Source organism: Saccopteryx bilineata, chromosome 9 (genome assembly GCF_036850765.1).
Source record: "Saccopteryx bilineata isolate mSacBil1 chromosome 9, mSacBil1_pri_phased_curated, whole genome shotgun sequence".
NCBI lineage: Eukaryota > Metazoa > Chordata > Mammalia > Chiroptera > Emballonuridae > Saccopteryx > Saccopteryx bilineata.
Window position 1 is genome coordinate 89,867,119 of NC_089498.1, and position 17,734 is coordinate 89,884,852.

The window sequence follows — 17,734 nt, forward strand, 5'->3', positions numbered from 1 at the left end:
CCTATGATGTGGATGTTATTTCTCTTCATGTTGTCACAGAGCTCTCTAAGGGTTTCCTCTGACTTTTTGAGTCTCTTTCCTCTTTTCTTCTCTGCTTTCAAGTTTTCATTCCAGTTGTCCTCCAACTTGCTGATTCGATCCTCAGCTCTATCTATTCCGTTTTTAATTCCTTCCATTGTGGTCTTTATTTCTGATATTGTATTTGCCATCTCCAACTGATTCTTTTTTATACTTGCTATTTCTTTATTTAGGCGTTCATAATGACCATCCATTGTTCTAAGATCCCTAAGCATCCTTACAATCATTTTGAACTCCGCATCTGGAAGTTTGATTATTTCCATATCACTCAGTTCATCTCCTGAAGGTGTCTCTTGTGGTTTGATTTGGATTGCACTTCTTTGTCTTCTCATTGTTTTTGGGTGTTTTATTTGTTGAGTTGGTTGAGTCTAGGCTTGGTGTTGTCTGCATCTAGTTTTCAGTTGTGTTATTTCTGAGTCTTCTTGGGTTGGTGTCAGCTGTTATCTGTAATCCACTTTCAGATTTGGGCAGCTTTGAAGTCTTGATTTGTTTGTTTTCTTAACAGGTGATAGTCTTGTTAATGATCTCAGCAGGGGGCTTCCTTGAAACTATCCAGAAATGCGATGGGTGTAACCTGAGACTCTGAAGGCCTCTTTAGCCAGTTAATCTCTTTGGGGGCAGGGTGTTTTCTCAGCTTCAGTAGGGGGAGGTGTATCTCAGATCTCCATGGAGACCTGAGTTACTGCACCTCCTCCCCACTTCTTGTTTTCAGCTGTGTCTTGTTGCGCTGATTGGAGCTGGACAGATGTCCGGAGATCTCTGATCCAGAAGCAATTCAGCTCTGAGAACGGTTCAGTCCCTCCCCTAGCTATGGCCACCTCCAGCATGGATGAGTAAGCTTTTTTAGGTCACCTCCTTCATTCCTTAGCCCCTCACAGTCTGTCCCTCTCTCTTTCCTTTCCACTTGGGAGATAAGCTGGTCTTTACAACACACCTCGCTCTCTGGTCGCCAGGCAAGTAGCTGTGAGCAGTAGTTTCTGCTCTTTTCCCTTGTGTGAGATCCCCTCTGGGCTCTCAGCCTCCCCCTCCCCCCTCTGTTCCTGTAAGCAGAGGAGATTCAGGCGCTCCCTACCAGGTTTGTTGTGGCTTCTTCTTTGCTCCTTGGTTTTTGAGAGCTGTTCTTGTAGTTCAGAGTTGCTTTTTCATGCTGATTTTCCCTAAATTGATTTGTATTCCAGTTTGATGGTGAGAGCTGGGTGTCTGTGTGTCCGCCTACTCCGCTGCCATCTTTTCCTCCTCAAGAGAAATACAGTTTTAAAGAATAAAATGGCAATAAACAATTACATATCAATAACCTTAAATGTAAATGGATTAAGTGATCTGATCAAAAGACATAGGGTAGCTGCGTGGATAAGAAAACAGGACCCATACATGTGCTGTCTACAAGAGACACACCTTAAAACAAAAGATGCACATAGACTGAAGATAAAAGGATGGAAAAAATATTTCACGCAAATGGAAATGAAAAAAAAGCTGGGGTAGCAGTACTTATATCAGACAAGATGGACTTTAAAACAAAGACTACAGTAAGAGATAAAGAAGGTCACTACATAATGATAAAGGGAGCAATCCAACAGGAAGATATAACCATTATAAATATCTACGCACCTAATATAGGAGCACCTAAATATATAAAGCAGACTTTGATGGATTTATAGGGCAAGATCAACAGCAATACTATAATAGTAGGGGATTTCAATACCCCACTAACATCACTAGATAGATCCTCCAGAACGAAAAGTAACAAAAAAACAGCAGACTTAAAGGACATGCTAGATCAACTCAATCTAATAGATATCTTCAGAACCTTTCACCCTAAAGCAGCAGAATATACATTCAAGTGCTCATGGTACATTCTCTAGGACAGACCACATGTTAGGGCACAAAAGCGGCCCCAACAAATTTAAGAAGATGGAAATCATATCGAATACTTTCTCTGAACACAATGGCATGAAACTAGAAATCACCTACAACAGAAAAACTGAAAAATACTCAAACACATGGAAACTAAATAGCATGTTATTAAATAACGAATGGGTTAACAATGAGATCAAAGAAGAAATTTTAAAATTCCTAGAAACAAACGATAATGAGTATATATCAACTCAAAATTTATGGAACACAGCAAAAGCAGTCTTGAGAGGGAAGGTCATAGCATTACAGGCATACCTAAAGAAGCTAGAAAAAGCTTAAATAAACAACATCTAAAAGAACTAGAAAAAGAACAGCAAGTAAAGCCCAAATGTAGTAGAAGAAAGGAAATAATAAAGATCAGAGCAGAAATAAATGTCATAGAGGCTAAAGAAACAATACAGAGGATCAATGAAACCAGAGCTGGTTCTTTGAAAAGGTAAACAAGATCAATGAACCTTTAACCAGACTCACCAAGAAAAAAAGAGAGAGGACTCAAATAAATAAAATTAGAAATGAGAGTGGAGAAATAACAACTGACACAGCAGAAATACAAAATATTGTAAGAAAATACTATGAAGAACTGTACACCAAAAAACTAGACAACCCAGATGAAATGGACAAATTCTTTAAAACATACAGTCTTCCAAAAATTAATCTGGAAGAATCAGAAAACCTAAACACACCAATTACAATAAATGAGATTGAAACAGTTATCAAAAAACTCCCAAAAAAGAAAAGTCCTGGGCCTGATGACTTCACAAGTGAATTCTACCAAATATTCAAACAAGAACTAACTCCTATCCATCTGAAGCTATTTCAAAAAATTGAAGAGGAAGGAAGACGTCTAAGCTCCTTTTATGAGACGAGTATAATTCTGATTCCAAAACCAGGCAAAGACAACACAAAGAAATAAAATTATAGGCCAATATCTCTGATGAATATAGATGCTAAAATCCTCAACAAAATATTAGCAAACCAGATCCAGCAATATATGAAAAAAATCATACACCATGATCAAGTGGGATTTATTCTGGGGAGGCAAGGCTGGTACAATATTTGCAAATCAATCAATGTGATTCATCACATAAACAAAAGGAAGGAGAAAAACCACATGAAAATTTCAATAGATGCAGAAAAAGCATTTGATAAAATCTAGCACCCATTCATGATCAAAACTCTCAGCAAAGTGGGAATACAGGGAACATACCTCAACATGATAAAGGCCATCTATGACAAACCCACAGCCATCATCATACTCAATGGGCAAAAATTAAAAGCAATCCCCTTAAGATCAGGAACAAGGCAGGGGTGCCCCCTTTCACCACTCTTATTCAACACAGTTCTGGAAGTCCTAGCCACAGCAATCAGACTAGAAAAATAAAAGGCATCCAAATTGGAAAAGAAGAAGTAAAACTATCATTATTTGCAGATGATATATTTTATATAGAAAACCCTAATATCTCAGTAAAAAAACTACTAGACCTGATAAATGAATTCAGCAAGGTGGCATAATATAAAATTAATACTCAGAAATCAGAGGCATTTTTATACACTAACAATGAACTGTCAGAAAGAGAAATTAAGGAAGCAATTCCCTTTTCTATTGCAACAAAAAAAATAAAGTACCTAGGAATAAAATTAACCAGGGAGATTAAAGACTTGTACTCAGAAAATTATAAAACATTGATAAAAGAAATCAGGGAAGATACAAACAAGTGCAAGATTATACCGTGCTCATGGTTAGGAAAAATAAACATCATTAAAATGTCTATATTACCCAAAGCAAAGTATAAATTCAATGCAATACCAATTAAAATACCAATGATTTACTTCAAAGATATAGAACACATATTCCAAAACTTTATATGGAACCAAAAGAGAACACAAATAGCCTCAGCAATCTTGAAAAGGAAGAATAAAGTGGGAAGTATCACACTTCCTGATATCAAGTTATACTACAAGGCCATTGTACTCAAAACAGCCTGGTACTGGCATAAGAACAGGCATATAGATCAATGGAACAGAACAGAGAACCCAGAAATAAACCCACAGCTCTATGGACAACTGATATTTGACAAAGGAGGCAAGAGCATATACAATGGAGTAAAGACAACCTCTTTAATAAATGATGTTGGAAAATTTAGACAGCTACCTGCAAAAAAATGAAACTAGACCACCAACTTACACCATTCACAAAAGTAAATTCAAAATGGATAAAAGACTTAAATGTAAGTCATGAAACAATAATCATCTTGGAAGAAAACACAGGCAGTAAGCTTTCCACTATTTCTCACATCAAGATATTTGCTGATTTATCTCCACGAACAAGTGAAATAAAGAACAAGATGAACAAATTGGACTATATCAAACTAAAAAGCTTTTGCACAGCTAAAGACAATATAAACAAAATGAAAAGACAAACCACACAATGGGAGAACATATTCGACAATAAGTCTGATAAGGGGTTAATAACCAAAATTTATAAAGAACTTGTAAAACTCAACACCAGGAAGATAAACAATCCAATCAAAAAATGGGCAGAAGAAATGAATAGACACTTCTCCAAAGAGGACATACAGATGGCCAATAGGCATATAAAAAAATGCTCAACATCACTAATCATTAGAGAAATACAAATTAAAACCACAATGAGATATCACCTCACACCAGTCAGAATGGCGCTCATCAACAAAACAATACAGAGTAAGTGCTGGGCAGGATGTGGAGAAAAGGGAACCCTCCTGCACTGCTGGTGGGAATCCAGACTGGTGCAGCCTCTGTGGAAAACAGTATGGAGATTCCTCAAAAAATTGAAAATCGAACTGCCTTTTGATCCAGCTATAACACTTTTAGGAATATACCCCAAGAACACCATAGCACTGTTTGAAAAGAAATGCACCCCCATGTTTATGGCATTGTTCACAATAGCAAAGATCTGGAAACAGCCCAAGTGTCCGTCAGAGGACGAGTGGATTAAAAAGCTTTGGTACATATATCCTATGGAATACTACTCTGCCATAAGAAATGATGACACTGGATCATTTACAACAACATGGATGGACCTTGATAACATTATACTGAGAGAAATAAGTAAATCAGAAAAAAACTAAGAACTGTATGATTCCATACAGAGGTGGGTCATAAGAATGAGACTCAGAGACATGGACAAGAGTGTTGGGGTTATGGGGTGGGAGGGGGAGGGGAGTGAGGGGTTTGGGGGAGGGGAGGGGCACAAAGAAAACCAGTTAGGTGACGGAAGACAATTGGACTTTGGGTGATGGGAATGAAACATAATCAAATGTCAAAATAACGTAGAGATGTTTTCTCTGAACATATGTACCCTAATTTATCAGTCACCCCATTAAAATAAAAATTAAAAAAAAGATGGCGCTGCCCACGTGGAAGCCTGTTGCCCACGTGATGGTATTGGTTGCCCTTCTCGCTTGGGACGGACATGATTATATTAATGTGTGTTGGGGGCAGCTGTGGGCTGGCAGGATCCTTGTAGCCTGGGGTTTGGTTTTGGGACTAAGCCTTTCCCACCCTTTTTGATGTTGGGTGGTGCACTCTCATGAGGAATCCCATTATGCCTCGGATAAATGACTGTATCAGAGACTTCCTTGTTTGTATATTGGATTAAAGGTTTTGGTTTCTACACTATAAAGTGGGACAGACTGGGAGCTTGCTCTCTCTTGGTTCCTGAGATTAGCATTAGAGGAGAGAGCAGAGAAAGGAGAGCAGGGAGAGGTCACGTGGAGGAGAGGAGAGGCAGCCAAGATGGTAGAATGCTCAAGAAGCCAGTTTGTGCGGAGAGAAGGAGATGGGGAATAGAGGTGAATAAGGCTGGTGAGCTAGAAACCTTTGATTCCAGGAAACTTGGATAAGTCAGTAGCTTTGTGAGCACTGAATAAGTGGGTTTTGGAGCCCAATGTGTGTTTTTACTTGCCCACAGGGTACAAGCTAGGATTAAAGGTAATGGCCCATCAGTTCTTGGCTCTGTTGTTTCATTACTGTCAGAATCTAATGTGAACCTGCATGGGCCAGGAGGCTGTGATGGTGGCTGTGGCTACTGGCTTTACAGTGACAAACTGCTGTTTCCCATCGGTCAGCTTTATGAAGTTTGTATGACTTCTTGCTCCAAAAATAGATTTGTTAAAGACAACATATGTATTGAAAGTAGCAATTTTATTTGAGTTAAAATTATTTACAAAAACCCAAAGACATACTTCATGAAACTGGTACAAACTATTTTTTTCCTGCCGTTGGCTTTTGCTCCAAAGATCACAGCTGAGAAATACTGTATAAAATAAAAATAAGATTGGATTCAGAAAAGTACTCTACTGTCTAATTTCCAATTGGTTGTATTTACACAAATATTTACAATGGAAAAAAAGGTTACTTTAAAATTTTAATTTTTAAGTCAGCCTCAAGTACCCTAAAATGCAGAGTTCTCTGAGGGTTCAACACATAAATGCACTGCAGTTGGTGAGGTGATTTCTCCCCCACCCCACCCCCACCAAAATCTGCATCTCTTATCAGTGCTCGACAATTAGTTATTATTTAAATAACAAAACAAAAAACTGTTAAACACTGAGGTAAATCAATTCTCCAATGATTACCAGTGTAACAGAAAAATGTAGTTCGCCCTGATTGTTCTCATCCAAATGTTTGCTATTTCTTACCACCTTCCACAAGTCCATTTTACCAAAAATCTGTTCCTTCTCCTATATCAATGATTAATAAATATCAACATATTTTACAATAATTAAACAAAATATATCTAATTCATTTTTATGAATATCATTTACCAATATGCTTTTAAAATAGTTTGCTAAGCTAGCTTTTATACTCAGGGCAAATACAAACTAAGTGTTTTCCAAGTTACACTGGCATACTATGCTCTCAGGTGATGGGTGGGGTCTGGGTAGGCAGGACAAAGAAGAAAACAATTTGCCTGGAACCAGTTACTTCCTTATAGATTTCCCAGCAATCTGCATTATCAAAAATAGGAAGACATTAGAAGGCAGCCACTGCATTAAAAAACATTACAGCTGGCACTGATACAAGAGCCCCGATTTGTCACTTTATACAAGGAAATAACAAAGTCTAAAGAAGTAAAAATTAGACTTTTAGCTATTTTCCCCAGTACACACCAAACTTAATATTTTTATGGCTTCAAGTTTTACAAATTCAATGAAGAAGCGATGTAACTACCTGAAAGATATTTAAAAATATTAATGAAATAGATCTCTGAAAAGCCTACATTTGGGTCTGATAAAGAAAAAATGTATAACTAGTGGTCTGAACAGTAACACAAGAAAAATCTTGCAATGTTGTGAAATTAAGGATAGTGTTGTATGTGTTCCATGACTGCTTTCCAAACAGCACACTGCTCTATGAACTAAGACTCTGAATGGAAAAAGAAAAGGATCTTTCTACACCAGCTATTTAAGGCTTTGCGCTTATGCATTTGATCCTGTCACTCTATAGAAGAATATACACGTCATCTGGAAACATGAATTCCACATTGGTGTTTTAGCTTCCTTATAATTATTGTACTGAACATTAGAAAATATATCTAGAGAGTCCTTCCTCAAAACTTCATAATGTTTCAAGAGCCTCCCCTAACAGTAAGTGTAAACTACCCTGGGTTTGTCTGTTTTGCTTCATCCTCTAACTGGGCACATCATCTATGTCATCGTCCCCTATACTGTGAGTTTTCTTGCGCCTACAGTTATGACTCACTATGGTAGCATAATGAACATGGTCACGGTCTGAAGAGTGAACAACAATCTGAGAACCCATATCAAATCAAGAATAAAAAATATGATACTAATCCCTTGTGTCTTTGGATTCCATCTAATTTTAAATATAGACAGTAGTTCAGGGAACAACAAGAAAAAATTCACAAATTATTAAAAGCTTTATTTACGATTGGAATCATTCAACAAAAGAGCAAAAGCAAATGAGCCTGAAAAAAGGAACTAAGCTGTTGTCTAGAATGTCCTCCGAACATTCGTTGCCTCAGTAGCTAAGCTGCCTTTGCACCTGGCTGGCATGACAACAGTGGCTCAACATACACAGCAGTTGCACTAACAGCAGCACAAGTTTCCCCTTCAACTTGCCCAGAGGAAAGCAAGAGGACAAGGGAGAGTATAAACTCTGCCAAAGTAAGTGTACTTAAATACTGCATGGGATTAACAGCCTGAACCTTCCCCTCATTTTTGATAGTTGCAGATTGGTGCAGTAACTGTCATCTAGCAAATGCAGAATGCATGACGAAGAAATCAGGAGGCCTTCAAAATCCAAACATGAATGACACTGATGAATGTTCTTGGTGTATCTTCAAGGACTTCTTTCATGACTTTTCTTTGTCTAAGAGTCACTCCGGCATTACCAAGCACCTGAAGCAAAGGTGAAGCAGCTAGCAGTGTTCCAAGTACTCAATCACTCTAGAGATAGACTTCTGGCCTGTGGTTCCAACAGCACACTGAAAGGAGGAGGGTGGGTGGGGAGAGAGGAAGTAACAATTAATGTTTTATAAAGTTTAAAAACTATTTGATCAAAGCATAAATTCTTTAGCTTGACTAAACTCAACATTATGAATCAAAACACAGAGATTGAATTGTGGCTTTGATAATAATTTGGTCAAAATAATTACTTTAAAAAAGAAATAGGGCACACTTACTGAAAGAAGATCCTGTTTTCCTTCCACTCACTATGGTCACAGTATTTTTATTTCTACTGTCATTCATGTGTTAAACACTTACATTTAAAACCCCAGAAGCTGCAATAGAAGCTACTTACAGTAAGATTCATAAAGCTCAAGAATTTTTTGAGCATCTCTGTCATTATTGAGAAGTCCCCTTCAGGGAGATACTCCCGCACAGTGGTCACATTGATCTGAGGAAACAGCAAAGAAATCCCAGTCAGGTGGCAGAACATGGAGTGGGCATCCTGCTCTGTGTTGGTGGTTTTTGGCACATGTTCTCTCCAGGGTCCCTGAACTCCCTGGTTAATATGCAATTTCCTTTTCCATACTCACCTCTGCGTGTATGTGTGTTCCCACTTCCTACCCCATCCTATCCACAGAAACAAAGGGCAAAGTTTAAGCTAGTAAAGGCCACAAAATGAATGTATGTGTGCGTATTTACTCTTGTAAATGCACAGAAAGTGCTGCTGAGCATGTGCACATTGGGGGGAGGGGGAGGCTTGTGTTAGAAAAGGAGGAGGGCAGATTTAAAATGTTACACTTCAGAATATACTCAGAGCTGCTTATGGAATAAAAAGAAAAAGAAAAGATCACAGAGAAAATTCCTCCTGTTCCACGGGTAAATTTAACTAATTATGTGGGATAAAAATTAACTAGATCTTTCTGAAGGAAATCTAGTATGATCTATGAGGGGGAGAGTGTCAGTAAGCCAGGAGAGATTAAGGTGTTTCCCTTCACTGTTAGCAAGAGGCAGCCAAACTATATAGAAACCAATCTGTTATAAGAAAAATATACCTGCTCCATTTCACCCTTTGGCTCTCTGAGCACCAGCACGGCAGTAGGCAAGAACAAGAGCCTTATGGAAGGCAACAAGAAAGGGAGCCAAGAAAGTGGTTGATCCACTTTCTAAGAATTATTAGTATGATGTGAAAGGACCAGCTTTGGTCATTATTAGAAACCCTAGAAAAACACTGGTCATGAGAATGCAAGGAATCAAAATTGTACCTGATGGTCTCAAGGCTCATGTTTCTGAAGTGAGCCTAGCTGATCTACAATATGATGAAGTTGCATTTAGAAAATTCAAGCTAATTACTGAGGATATTCAGAACAAAAAATGCCTAATTTCTATGGCATGGAAGTTACTCATGACAAAATGTGCTCCCCATGATTAAAAATGGTAGACCATGACTGAAGCTCACGATGTCAAGACTACCCACGGTTATTTGCTTCATCTATTCCATTGGTTTTACTAAAAAACTCAACAACCAGATTCAGAAGACCTCTTATGCTCAGTATCAACAGGTGCACCAGATCTAGGAGATGATGATAGAAATCGTGACCTGACAGGTGCAGACAAATGACCTTAAAGAAATGGCCAGTAGGTTGGTCCCAGAGAGCTCTGGGAAAGACACAGAAAGGTTTGCCAACCTGTGTACCTGCCGCACAATGTCTCTGTGTGGAAGAAGCCCAAGTGTGAACTGGAAAAACTCAAGGCAGCAGTTCCAGAAAAGCTACTGGGAGATGAGAAAGGTTTTAAAGTTGAATGAGCTGATGACTATAAACCACAGGCCAAGAATCTATTTAAAATTCATACTTAATGATAAGAAAAAAATCTTCTTTGTGGGGATAAAACCTGCTCTATTTCAATATATCTTTAAAATGCTTTAAAAGTTCATAAAGAATGAAAGGAAAAGCTTTTCTTAAAAGAGCTTTTTATAATAATAAAAAAAAAAAGCACAGAAGGAACAGCTCTCCTGAGGTTGGGGTGGGGAGTGGGAGGTGTGCAGGGGCAGGAGCAACACTGGGTTAAGTTTTGTTGGTGGGGGCAGGAAAGGAGACTAAAATTACTCTCTTAGAAAATCTGCCACCCCTCCCTTTTTTATGCTTCCATCCGGGTACTTTTGAAATTATATAAAGAAACAAAATAACAGTATAAATACACAAAATAATGGTACAAATCGTTTCAGAAAAGATCTTAATAAAATGTTGCTAAAATCACCATTGCCGAGGCATGCAGTATCAATCATCCATATTCTAGTGAACCTCCCCACCAAGAGCCACCGTTGGTCCCCAGCACAAATTCTGTAGCTAGAACAATTATGAGATTTTACTAAATGTTTAAAAAATATAGAAAATGGAGAATATTAAGAGTAATGGCTATGGTTACCTACAGAGTGAAAGGAAAGCTGGGTGTAAGCATGTCTTTAAGCAGTTCCTAGGGAAGAGAGATGCTAGGACAGTGGTGATCAGGGCAATGTATGGGTACAGAAAGAAGAGGAGTGAGACAGCAAGGTTTGTCTGGGAAATGTCAAGTGCCCAAGGGGTGCACCAGACTGAAAAACTGGAGAAGCAGTTTTAAGTTTGGGGTGTCTTGTAGCAGTAAACATAGTCATTATTCCCTAAATGATGGTGAGTAAGAAGGACTAGTAAGAGGAGTCAGAGTCATATGTGCTCTTAAGGAAGCAGCTATGGTGGCAGTGTGCAAAACTGCAGGAATGGAGAGCCAAGAGAGCAGGAAGGGCAGGTAGACCTGCAAGAACACTGCAGGCACCAGATGCCTGGTAAGCAATGGAAAATGACCCTTCACCACAAAGCAGTATTCACTATAAACAACTATCTACTTTCTTGTCTCTCTTCCACTTAACATACTGGCAAATCAATCTGCTTCACATTTTGTGGTACCAGTTTGCTTTTTTGGGTTAATCATAATGATCCCCAAGGCATCAAAAACATCTGGCTCTATTAACTCACAACATTCCCCACAACAAAGAGACCTTATCATCTCTTTAGAGACAGCGAGAAAATGAATAGGAAAGATGCCACAGATAAACCACATGAGGTAATAAAACAAGTTAATTTTAAGAACCATTATTTAAGAAAGAACATGACTGAAACTAGGATGAGTAAAGGGTGAGCTGAGGATATTCACAGAAAGGGAATGAAGATCTTTCAGGACCCCCAGAGCTATGATGAGAAGAAGTGTGTTCTTGATCCTAAAAGCAGTGGTGTCACCAAGGACCACCACGATGTGGTCTAGTGTGCATGCAGATCACAGCCTTGACTGCAGTGTAAACAGGGAAAAGACAGACAAATGGCTACAGGGACGTGGGGAGAGGCAATGCATACAACTCGGCAGTGAAATCAAATAGTGCTGGTGGCTGCACAGACCCCAGAGGGAGTGTCTCTCCTGACAGAGCCCTTCCTCTTCCTGGCTCAGAGAGAGACACGAACCTTCTCACCACACAATACAGCTCTACTGTCTCGCCTCCCGAATGTCCTGGCTCCTAAAAATACCTCCCTTTCATTTTAAACTCTGAGTCTTCCCCTGGTACCTTCCCTTAAAAAATAAAAAAAAAAAGAAAACAAACCCAAGAACTCCATGTGTCCCCCATTTTAAAATAAACTGTCCCAAAGGCCAGAACCATCCACTTCTGTGCTTTCTTGGCACAAAGCTGTCTGGACACTCATACTTCCTGTAGTTAAATCACAATGATCTAAATCTTACACAGCCCCATTTTTCTGGCCAGTGAGTAGTTCAAATGAAAGCATGTGAGTCACACTGGCCAAGATGAAGAGGAGTCTGCTTGATATAGCTGGTAGAAAGGAGTCGAGGGGAAAAGCACTGCACTTACAGGAAATCTATAGGAAGAGGCCACCTCTTTCTGCCAGATGTAGCTAGGTCAGCACAGGGCCGTAAGGCAAGCTCGCAGAGGCAGCGTGCAGGGGACAGTGGAGTTTAGCGACAGATCTGAGTCCTGGACATCACTAAGGCTGCACTTCTGCACTGAAGCTAGCTGAGCACAGGCTATGCTCTCTTCACCCAAAGGCATGTGAACCCATTCATCATCCATTAGTCAAGAACTTTCTTACTAACCAAATATACTCTTACTTTGGTATGTCCTTTTACAAATTCACCAAATACTCAAAATAGTCACAGGAATGTGACATAGAGCATAAGGAATATAGTCAATAACAATGTGCTAACTGGTGCCAGGTGGGCACTGGAAATACTGGAACACTTAGTAAAGTATGTGACTGTCTAACCACTGTGCACTTGAAACTAATACAAAATAATACTGAATGTAAACCGGAATGGAAAAATCCTTAAAAGTTCACCAAATATATGAAAGTTTTAAACACTAAGGCAATGTCATAATAGAATCTTTTTAGCACATATAAAAGCAACAACAAACTGTTACTTACTGGACTCTCCTGACAGAGACAGCCTAGCAGCAGAGCTGTGTAAGAGGCCACAATGCAGTCCTCCATGTGTTTGCCAGCATGCTGAAGGGCTGAGAATAAACAAGAAACAGTAACAGTGTATCAACAAATAAAAACCCAAGAAACTAACAACTCTGTTAGTTATCTTTCTTCAAAATGTTAAATATTGGTAAACGATGCTATAAAAATGGGATATCCACACAAATTAACGAAAAAAATAACTCAAATGGAAGCTATAAGGTAATAGAAGATCACATAAGAGCTAAAACCATAAAACCCTTAGAAGAAAACACAAGACTAAATTTTGTTACATTAAGAATGGTTTCTTAGATATAATATTATAATCAGAAATGACAAAATAACCAGCAATAGCAGCTAAAACTTAAGAGCAGTGGTTCTCAACCTGTGGGTCACGGCTCACAGGTTGAGAACCGCTGCCTTAAGTGCTGCTGCTGGTAGGAAATTAAAATGGTGAAGCCACTATGGAAAACAATTTGGCAGTTCCTTAAAATATTAACCATAGAATTAACAAATAATCCAGCAATTCCATACTTGGGTATATACCCAAGAGAACTGAAAATATATGGTCACACAAAAACTTTTACATGAATATTCACAGCAGCATTATTCATAACAGCCAAAGGTAGACACAAACCCAAATGTCCATCAACTGATGACTAAACAAAATGTGGTATATATTATACGTACAATGAACTATTACTTGGCTATAAAAGTCAAGAACTGGCATATGCTCTAAGATGATGAATACCGTACACATTAGGCTAAGTGAAAGAAGCCAGTGACAAAGGGCCATATTGTATTATTCCAGAAGACACAAACCCAGAGACCAAAGTGGGTTGGTAATTTCTGCTATGGAAAGGAGAATAAGGGGTAGTGGCTGTTCATGGGGTTTATTTTGGGGATGAAGAAAATGTTCTGAAGTTAGTGGTGATGACTGTATAACCTTGTAAATATACTGAAAAGTACTCAATTGTTTACTTTAAAAGGATGAATTGAACTTGTTTATGAGGTGAATTTGATGTTGACATCAGGATATGACTGCATTTGGACATAGCGTGTTTAATGAAAAAGGCAGCTAATTTAAATGTGGTCATTAGGGTAGGCCCTAATCTGATTACTGTCCACATAAGGAGAGATTATAAAAACAACACAAAGACAACAGATATGGAGAGACACAGGGTGAAGCGGTCATCTACAAGCCAAAGGGGAGGTTTCAGCAGACGCCACCCTGATGCCACCTGACCCTCCGGGACCAAGAGAAAATACATTCTGTTGCTGAAGCCTCTCAGTCTATGGTACTTTGTTATGGCAGCCCTAGCATGTTGATACTTATCCAAATTAGGCTATTTAAAATTGCTGCCAAGCAACCAAAAACATCATGCCAAAGAAAAGAGCAAAACTTAGTAAATGTGAAAACCAAGTTCTTACAGTATCAGAACTACTAACATTAGATTTGGGGAGCAGTGGGCATAAGAGAAAGACTAGACTCAGAATCACACATTGTTGGCGCCTGATTCCTAGCTGAGTGAAGATAACTTTATTACTTAAATTATATAACTTGAGCGACATGAAATTAAAAATGGCTGTTTTACAGAACTTACATGCATCAAGTATCAGTTCCTAATACAGTAGATACTGTCTGATTAGTGAAGACATTACCTTCAGTATATTCCTTACTGTGTTCTCCACCAACTACATACCATCTGAAAACAATGACTATAGTTCACCACAATAGATCTCAGTTTATAAAGTGAGGCTGATAAAAGAATCTCAAATTTTAAAAACTGTAACAGTTTAGGGTCATTGTTCAGCTGCTTCTCCTTACAGGTAAAGGTAAGTAAGGCCGGGCCAGCAAGGAAAGTCAGATCTTGCCTGCACTGCACAGGTGCCTCCTCACTGCCAGGAAGCTAGGGAAGAACTCCTATGGGCACTGGGCACTGAGGTATCAAAGCTTGTGTGCACTGAACTACAGAGACCATAAAACATTAAGTAACAGATTATGACAACGCAGAAATTAAGACTGACCCGGTGTGGCGCAGTGGATAGAGTGTTGAACCGGGATGCGGAGGACCCATGTTCAAGACCCCGAGGTCGCCAGCTTAAGCACAGGCTCATCTGGTTTGAGCAAGGCTCACCAGCTTGGGCCCAAGGTCACTGGCTTGAGCAAGGAGTTACTCGGTCTGCTGTAGCCTCCCAGTCAAGGCACATATGAGAAAGCAATCAATGAACAACTAAGGCGTCGCAATGAAAAACTGATGATTGATGCTTCTTATCTCTCTCCGTTCCTGTCTGTCTGTCCCTATCTATCCCTCCCTCTGTTACTGTAAAAAATAAAATAATTTTAACAATTAATTAATTAAAGGTATGGTCTGGAGAAAAAAAAGTAAGCAATTATTTTCAATTTGAATATACCACTCAAAATAAACATACCTTTATTGAGGTCAAGTTCTTCATCATCGTCCTCCTTCTTATGTTTCTCTTCTGTACCATCAGTCCTTTCAGTTGACACCCACTGTATTTCTCCACTTGTTTCTTGCCACTCTCCACTCTTATCATGCTGAGTGGTGGGAGCATCTTTGATCAACTCATCTGTTTTACTTTCTGCCAATTGGGCTGCTCGCTCTCGTTCAAGGAATAGCTGACAAAAAATATCATTGAAAAGAGATCACAACCAACATATATGTACCCAAATACAAAGTTCTGAGGAGGGGATAGTGAGGCAGTGCCTCGACTGGGATCCATCTGGCATGCCCACTAGGGGGCGATGCTCTTCCCATCTGGGGTGTTGCTCTATTGCAACCGGAGCCAATCTAGTGCCTGAGGTGGAGGCCATGCAGCTGTTCTCAGTGCCCTGGCCAACTTTGCTCCAATGGAGCCCTGGCTGCGGGAGGGGAAGAGAAAGATAAAGAAGACCGGGAAGGGGCCCTGGCTGGTTGGCTCAGTGGTAGAGCGTCAGCTTGGCATGCAGGAGTCCTGGGTTTGATTCCCAGCCAGGGCACACAGGAGAAGCACCCATCTGCTTCTCCAACCCTTCCCCTCTCCTTCCTCTCTGTCTCTCTCTTCCCCTCCCGCAGCCGAGGCTCCATTGGAACAAAGATGGCCCGGACACTGAGGATGGCTCTGTGGCCTCTGTCTCAGGCTCGAGAATGGCTCTGGATGCAACAGAGCGACGCCCCTGGTGGGCATGCCGGGTGCATGCGGGAGTCTGTCTGACTACCTCCGTTTCCAGCTTCAGAAAAAATGCAACAACAACAAAAAAGAAGACAGGGAAGGGTAGATAAGCAGATGGTCACTTCTCCTGTGTGTCCTAACCAGAAATCAAACCTGGGACATCCATACGCTGGGCTGATTTTCTACCCACTGAGGCACTGGCCAGGGCCAAGTTGTATTTCTAAATATCACTAACCCCATGAATCATGTTGTCTGATAAAAAGGTTAAGTATGAATAATATGAATAAAAGCCCTTGCTCGAATTGACCATCCTTGCTCTACAGTCTATGAAGGCCAAAATAAAAAAGCATAAATGCTGCTGGGATTCAGTCAATCAAATTAAAAGTATCTACTAATGATAAAGGCATTCTGTCTGTAAGAATGATAGTCTCAACACTTTCCTTTAATTTGGATAATACTGACAAAAAAACTCAAACAAAAATTCAAGCAAAACACCCACAAACTTGAATAAAAATTTTAAGACCCAAGCAGAATAAATGAATTAACTGAAAAGAAAGAACAACACTGAATAAAACTACGTAATACTGGGCAAAGGCAACATGGTATCTTAAAAAAAAAAAAAAAAAGAGTAAAATAAACAAAAACCAGTAAAAAGCAAAATGTCTCAGAGAAAAGACCCAGAACTGGAACTCAACTAATCTTACTAAAAGTGGAAGGGCAATTGTCACTGGAAGTACACAGTGAAAACTCTGAAAGTCAAAAGAGAATACACTAAACTCCTTTCTCCACTTTATTTTCCCTAGGGTGGTGCCATGCTGAACATACAAAAACTATTTAACTTACTAATACGATTTGGGGAAAACCCTGAGTTACTAAAGACAACTAACTGATCTCAAAGTTTTGTTTAGTATTATATATAGAAAAGTATTATATAAAATTTAATACCATGCCTGACCAGGCAGTGGCGCAGTGGATAGAGTGTCGGACTGGGATGCAGAGGACTCAGGTTCAAGGCCCTGAGGTCGCGAACTTGAGCGCGGGCTCATCTGGTTTGAGCAAAGCTCACCAGCTTGGATCCAAGGTCGCTGGCTCCAGCAAGGGGTTACTTGGTCTGCTGTAGTGCCACGGTCAAGGCACATACGAGAATGCAGTCAATGAACAACTAAGGTGTTGCAACGAAAAACTGATGATTGATGCTTCTCATCTCTCTCTGTTCCTGTCTGTCTGTATCTATCCCTCTCTCTGACTCTCTCTCTCTGTCCCTGTTTAAAAAAAAAAAATTACTATCGTTAAAAAATTAAAATTTAAGTATTTTATATAAAGCAGATTTTTCTTTCCATTGATTGGAGAAGGGAGGGAAGAAGCATCAACTCTCCATTCTACTTAGTTGTTCCCTTTAGTTGTGTAATCATTTATTGCTTCTCATGTGTGCCATGACTAGGGATGAAACCCACAACACTGGTGAGCTGGGTCAATACTTCATCCACTGAGCAACCTGGCCAAGGCTAAAAAACAGTATTTTATAAAATTGGTTTGAGAATCTCTAAGGATCCCCAAGTTCCTTTCTGGTATTCTAGAGGTCACAACTGAGTTCATAATTATATTAGCAGATCAAAT

General features: G+C 39.4%; 1 protein-coding gene across 2 annotated transcripts in view; it reads right to left on the bottom strand.

The window, feature by feature from the left end:
• Nucleotides 1-6,158: 6,158 nt before the first annotated feature.
• Nucleotides 6,159-17,734, bottom strand: part of WAPL (WAPL cohesin release factor) — a 95,942-nt gene continuing 84,366 nt past the window's right edge. For both annotated transcript variants that reach the window (XM_066242087.1, XM_066242086.1), the window contains exons 16-19: nucleotides 15,377-15,584; nucleotides 12,908-12,996; nucleotides 8,800-8,895; nucleotides 6,159-8,482 (exon numbers count right to left, since the gene is read on the bottom strand). In XM_066242087.1, the coding sequence (XP_066098184.1) occupies nucleotides 8,417-8,482; nucleotides 8,800-8,895; nucleotides 12,908-12,996; nucleotides 15,377-15,584 (459 nt within the window). In that variant the 3' untranslated portion in view covers nucleotides 6,159-8,416. The remainder of the gene's footprint in view (nucleotides 8,483-8,799; nucleotides 8,896-12,907; nucleotides 12,997-15,376; nucleotides 15,585-17,734) is intronic.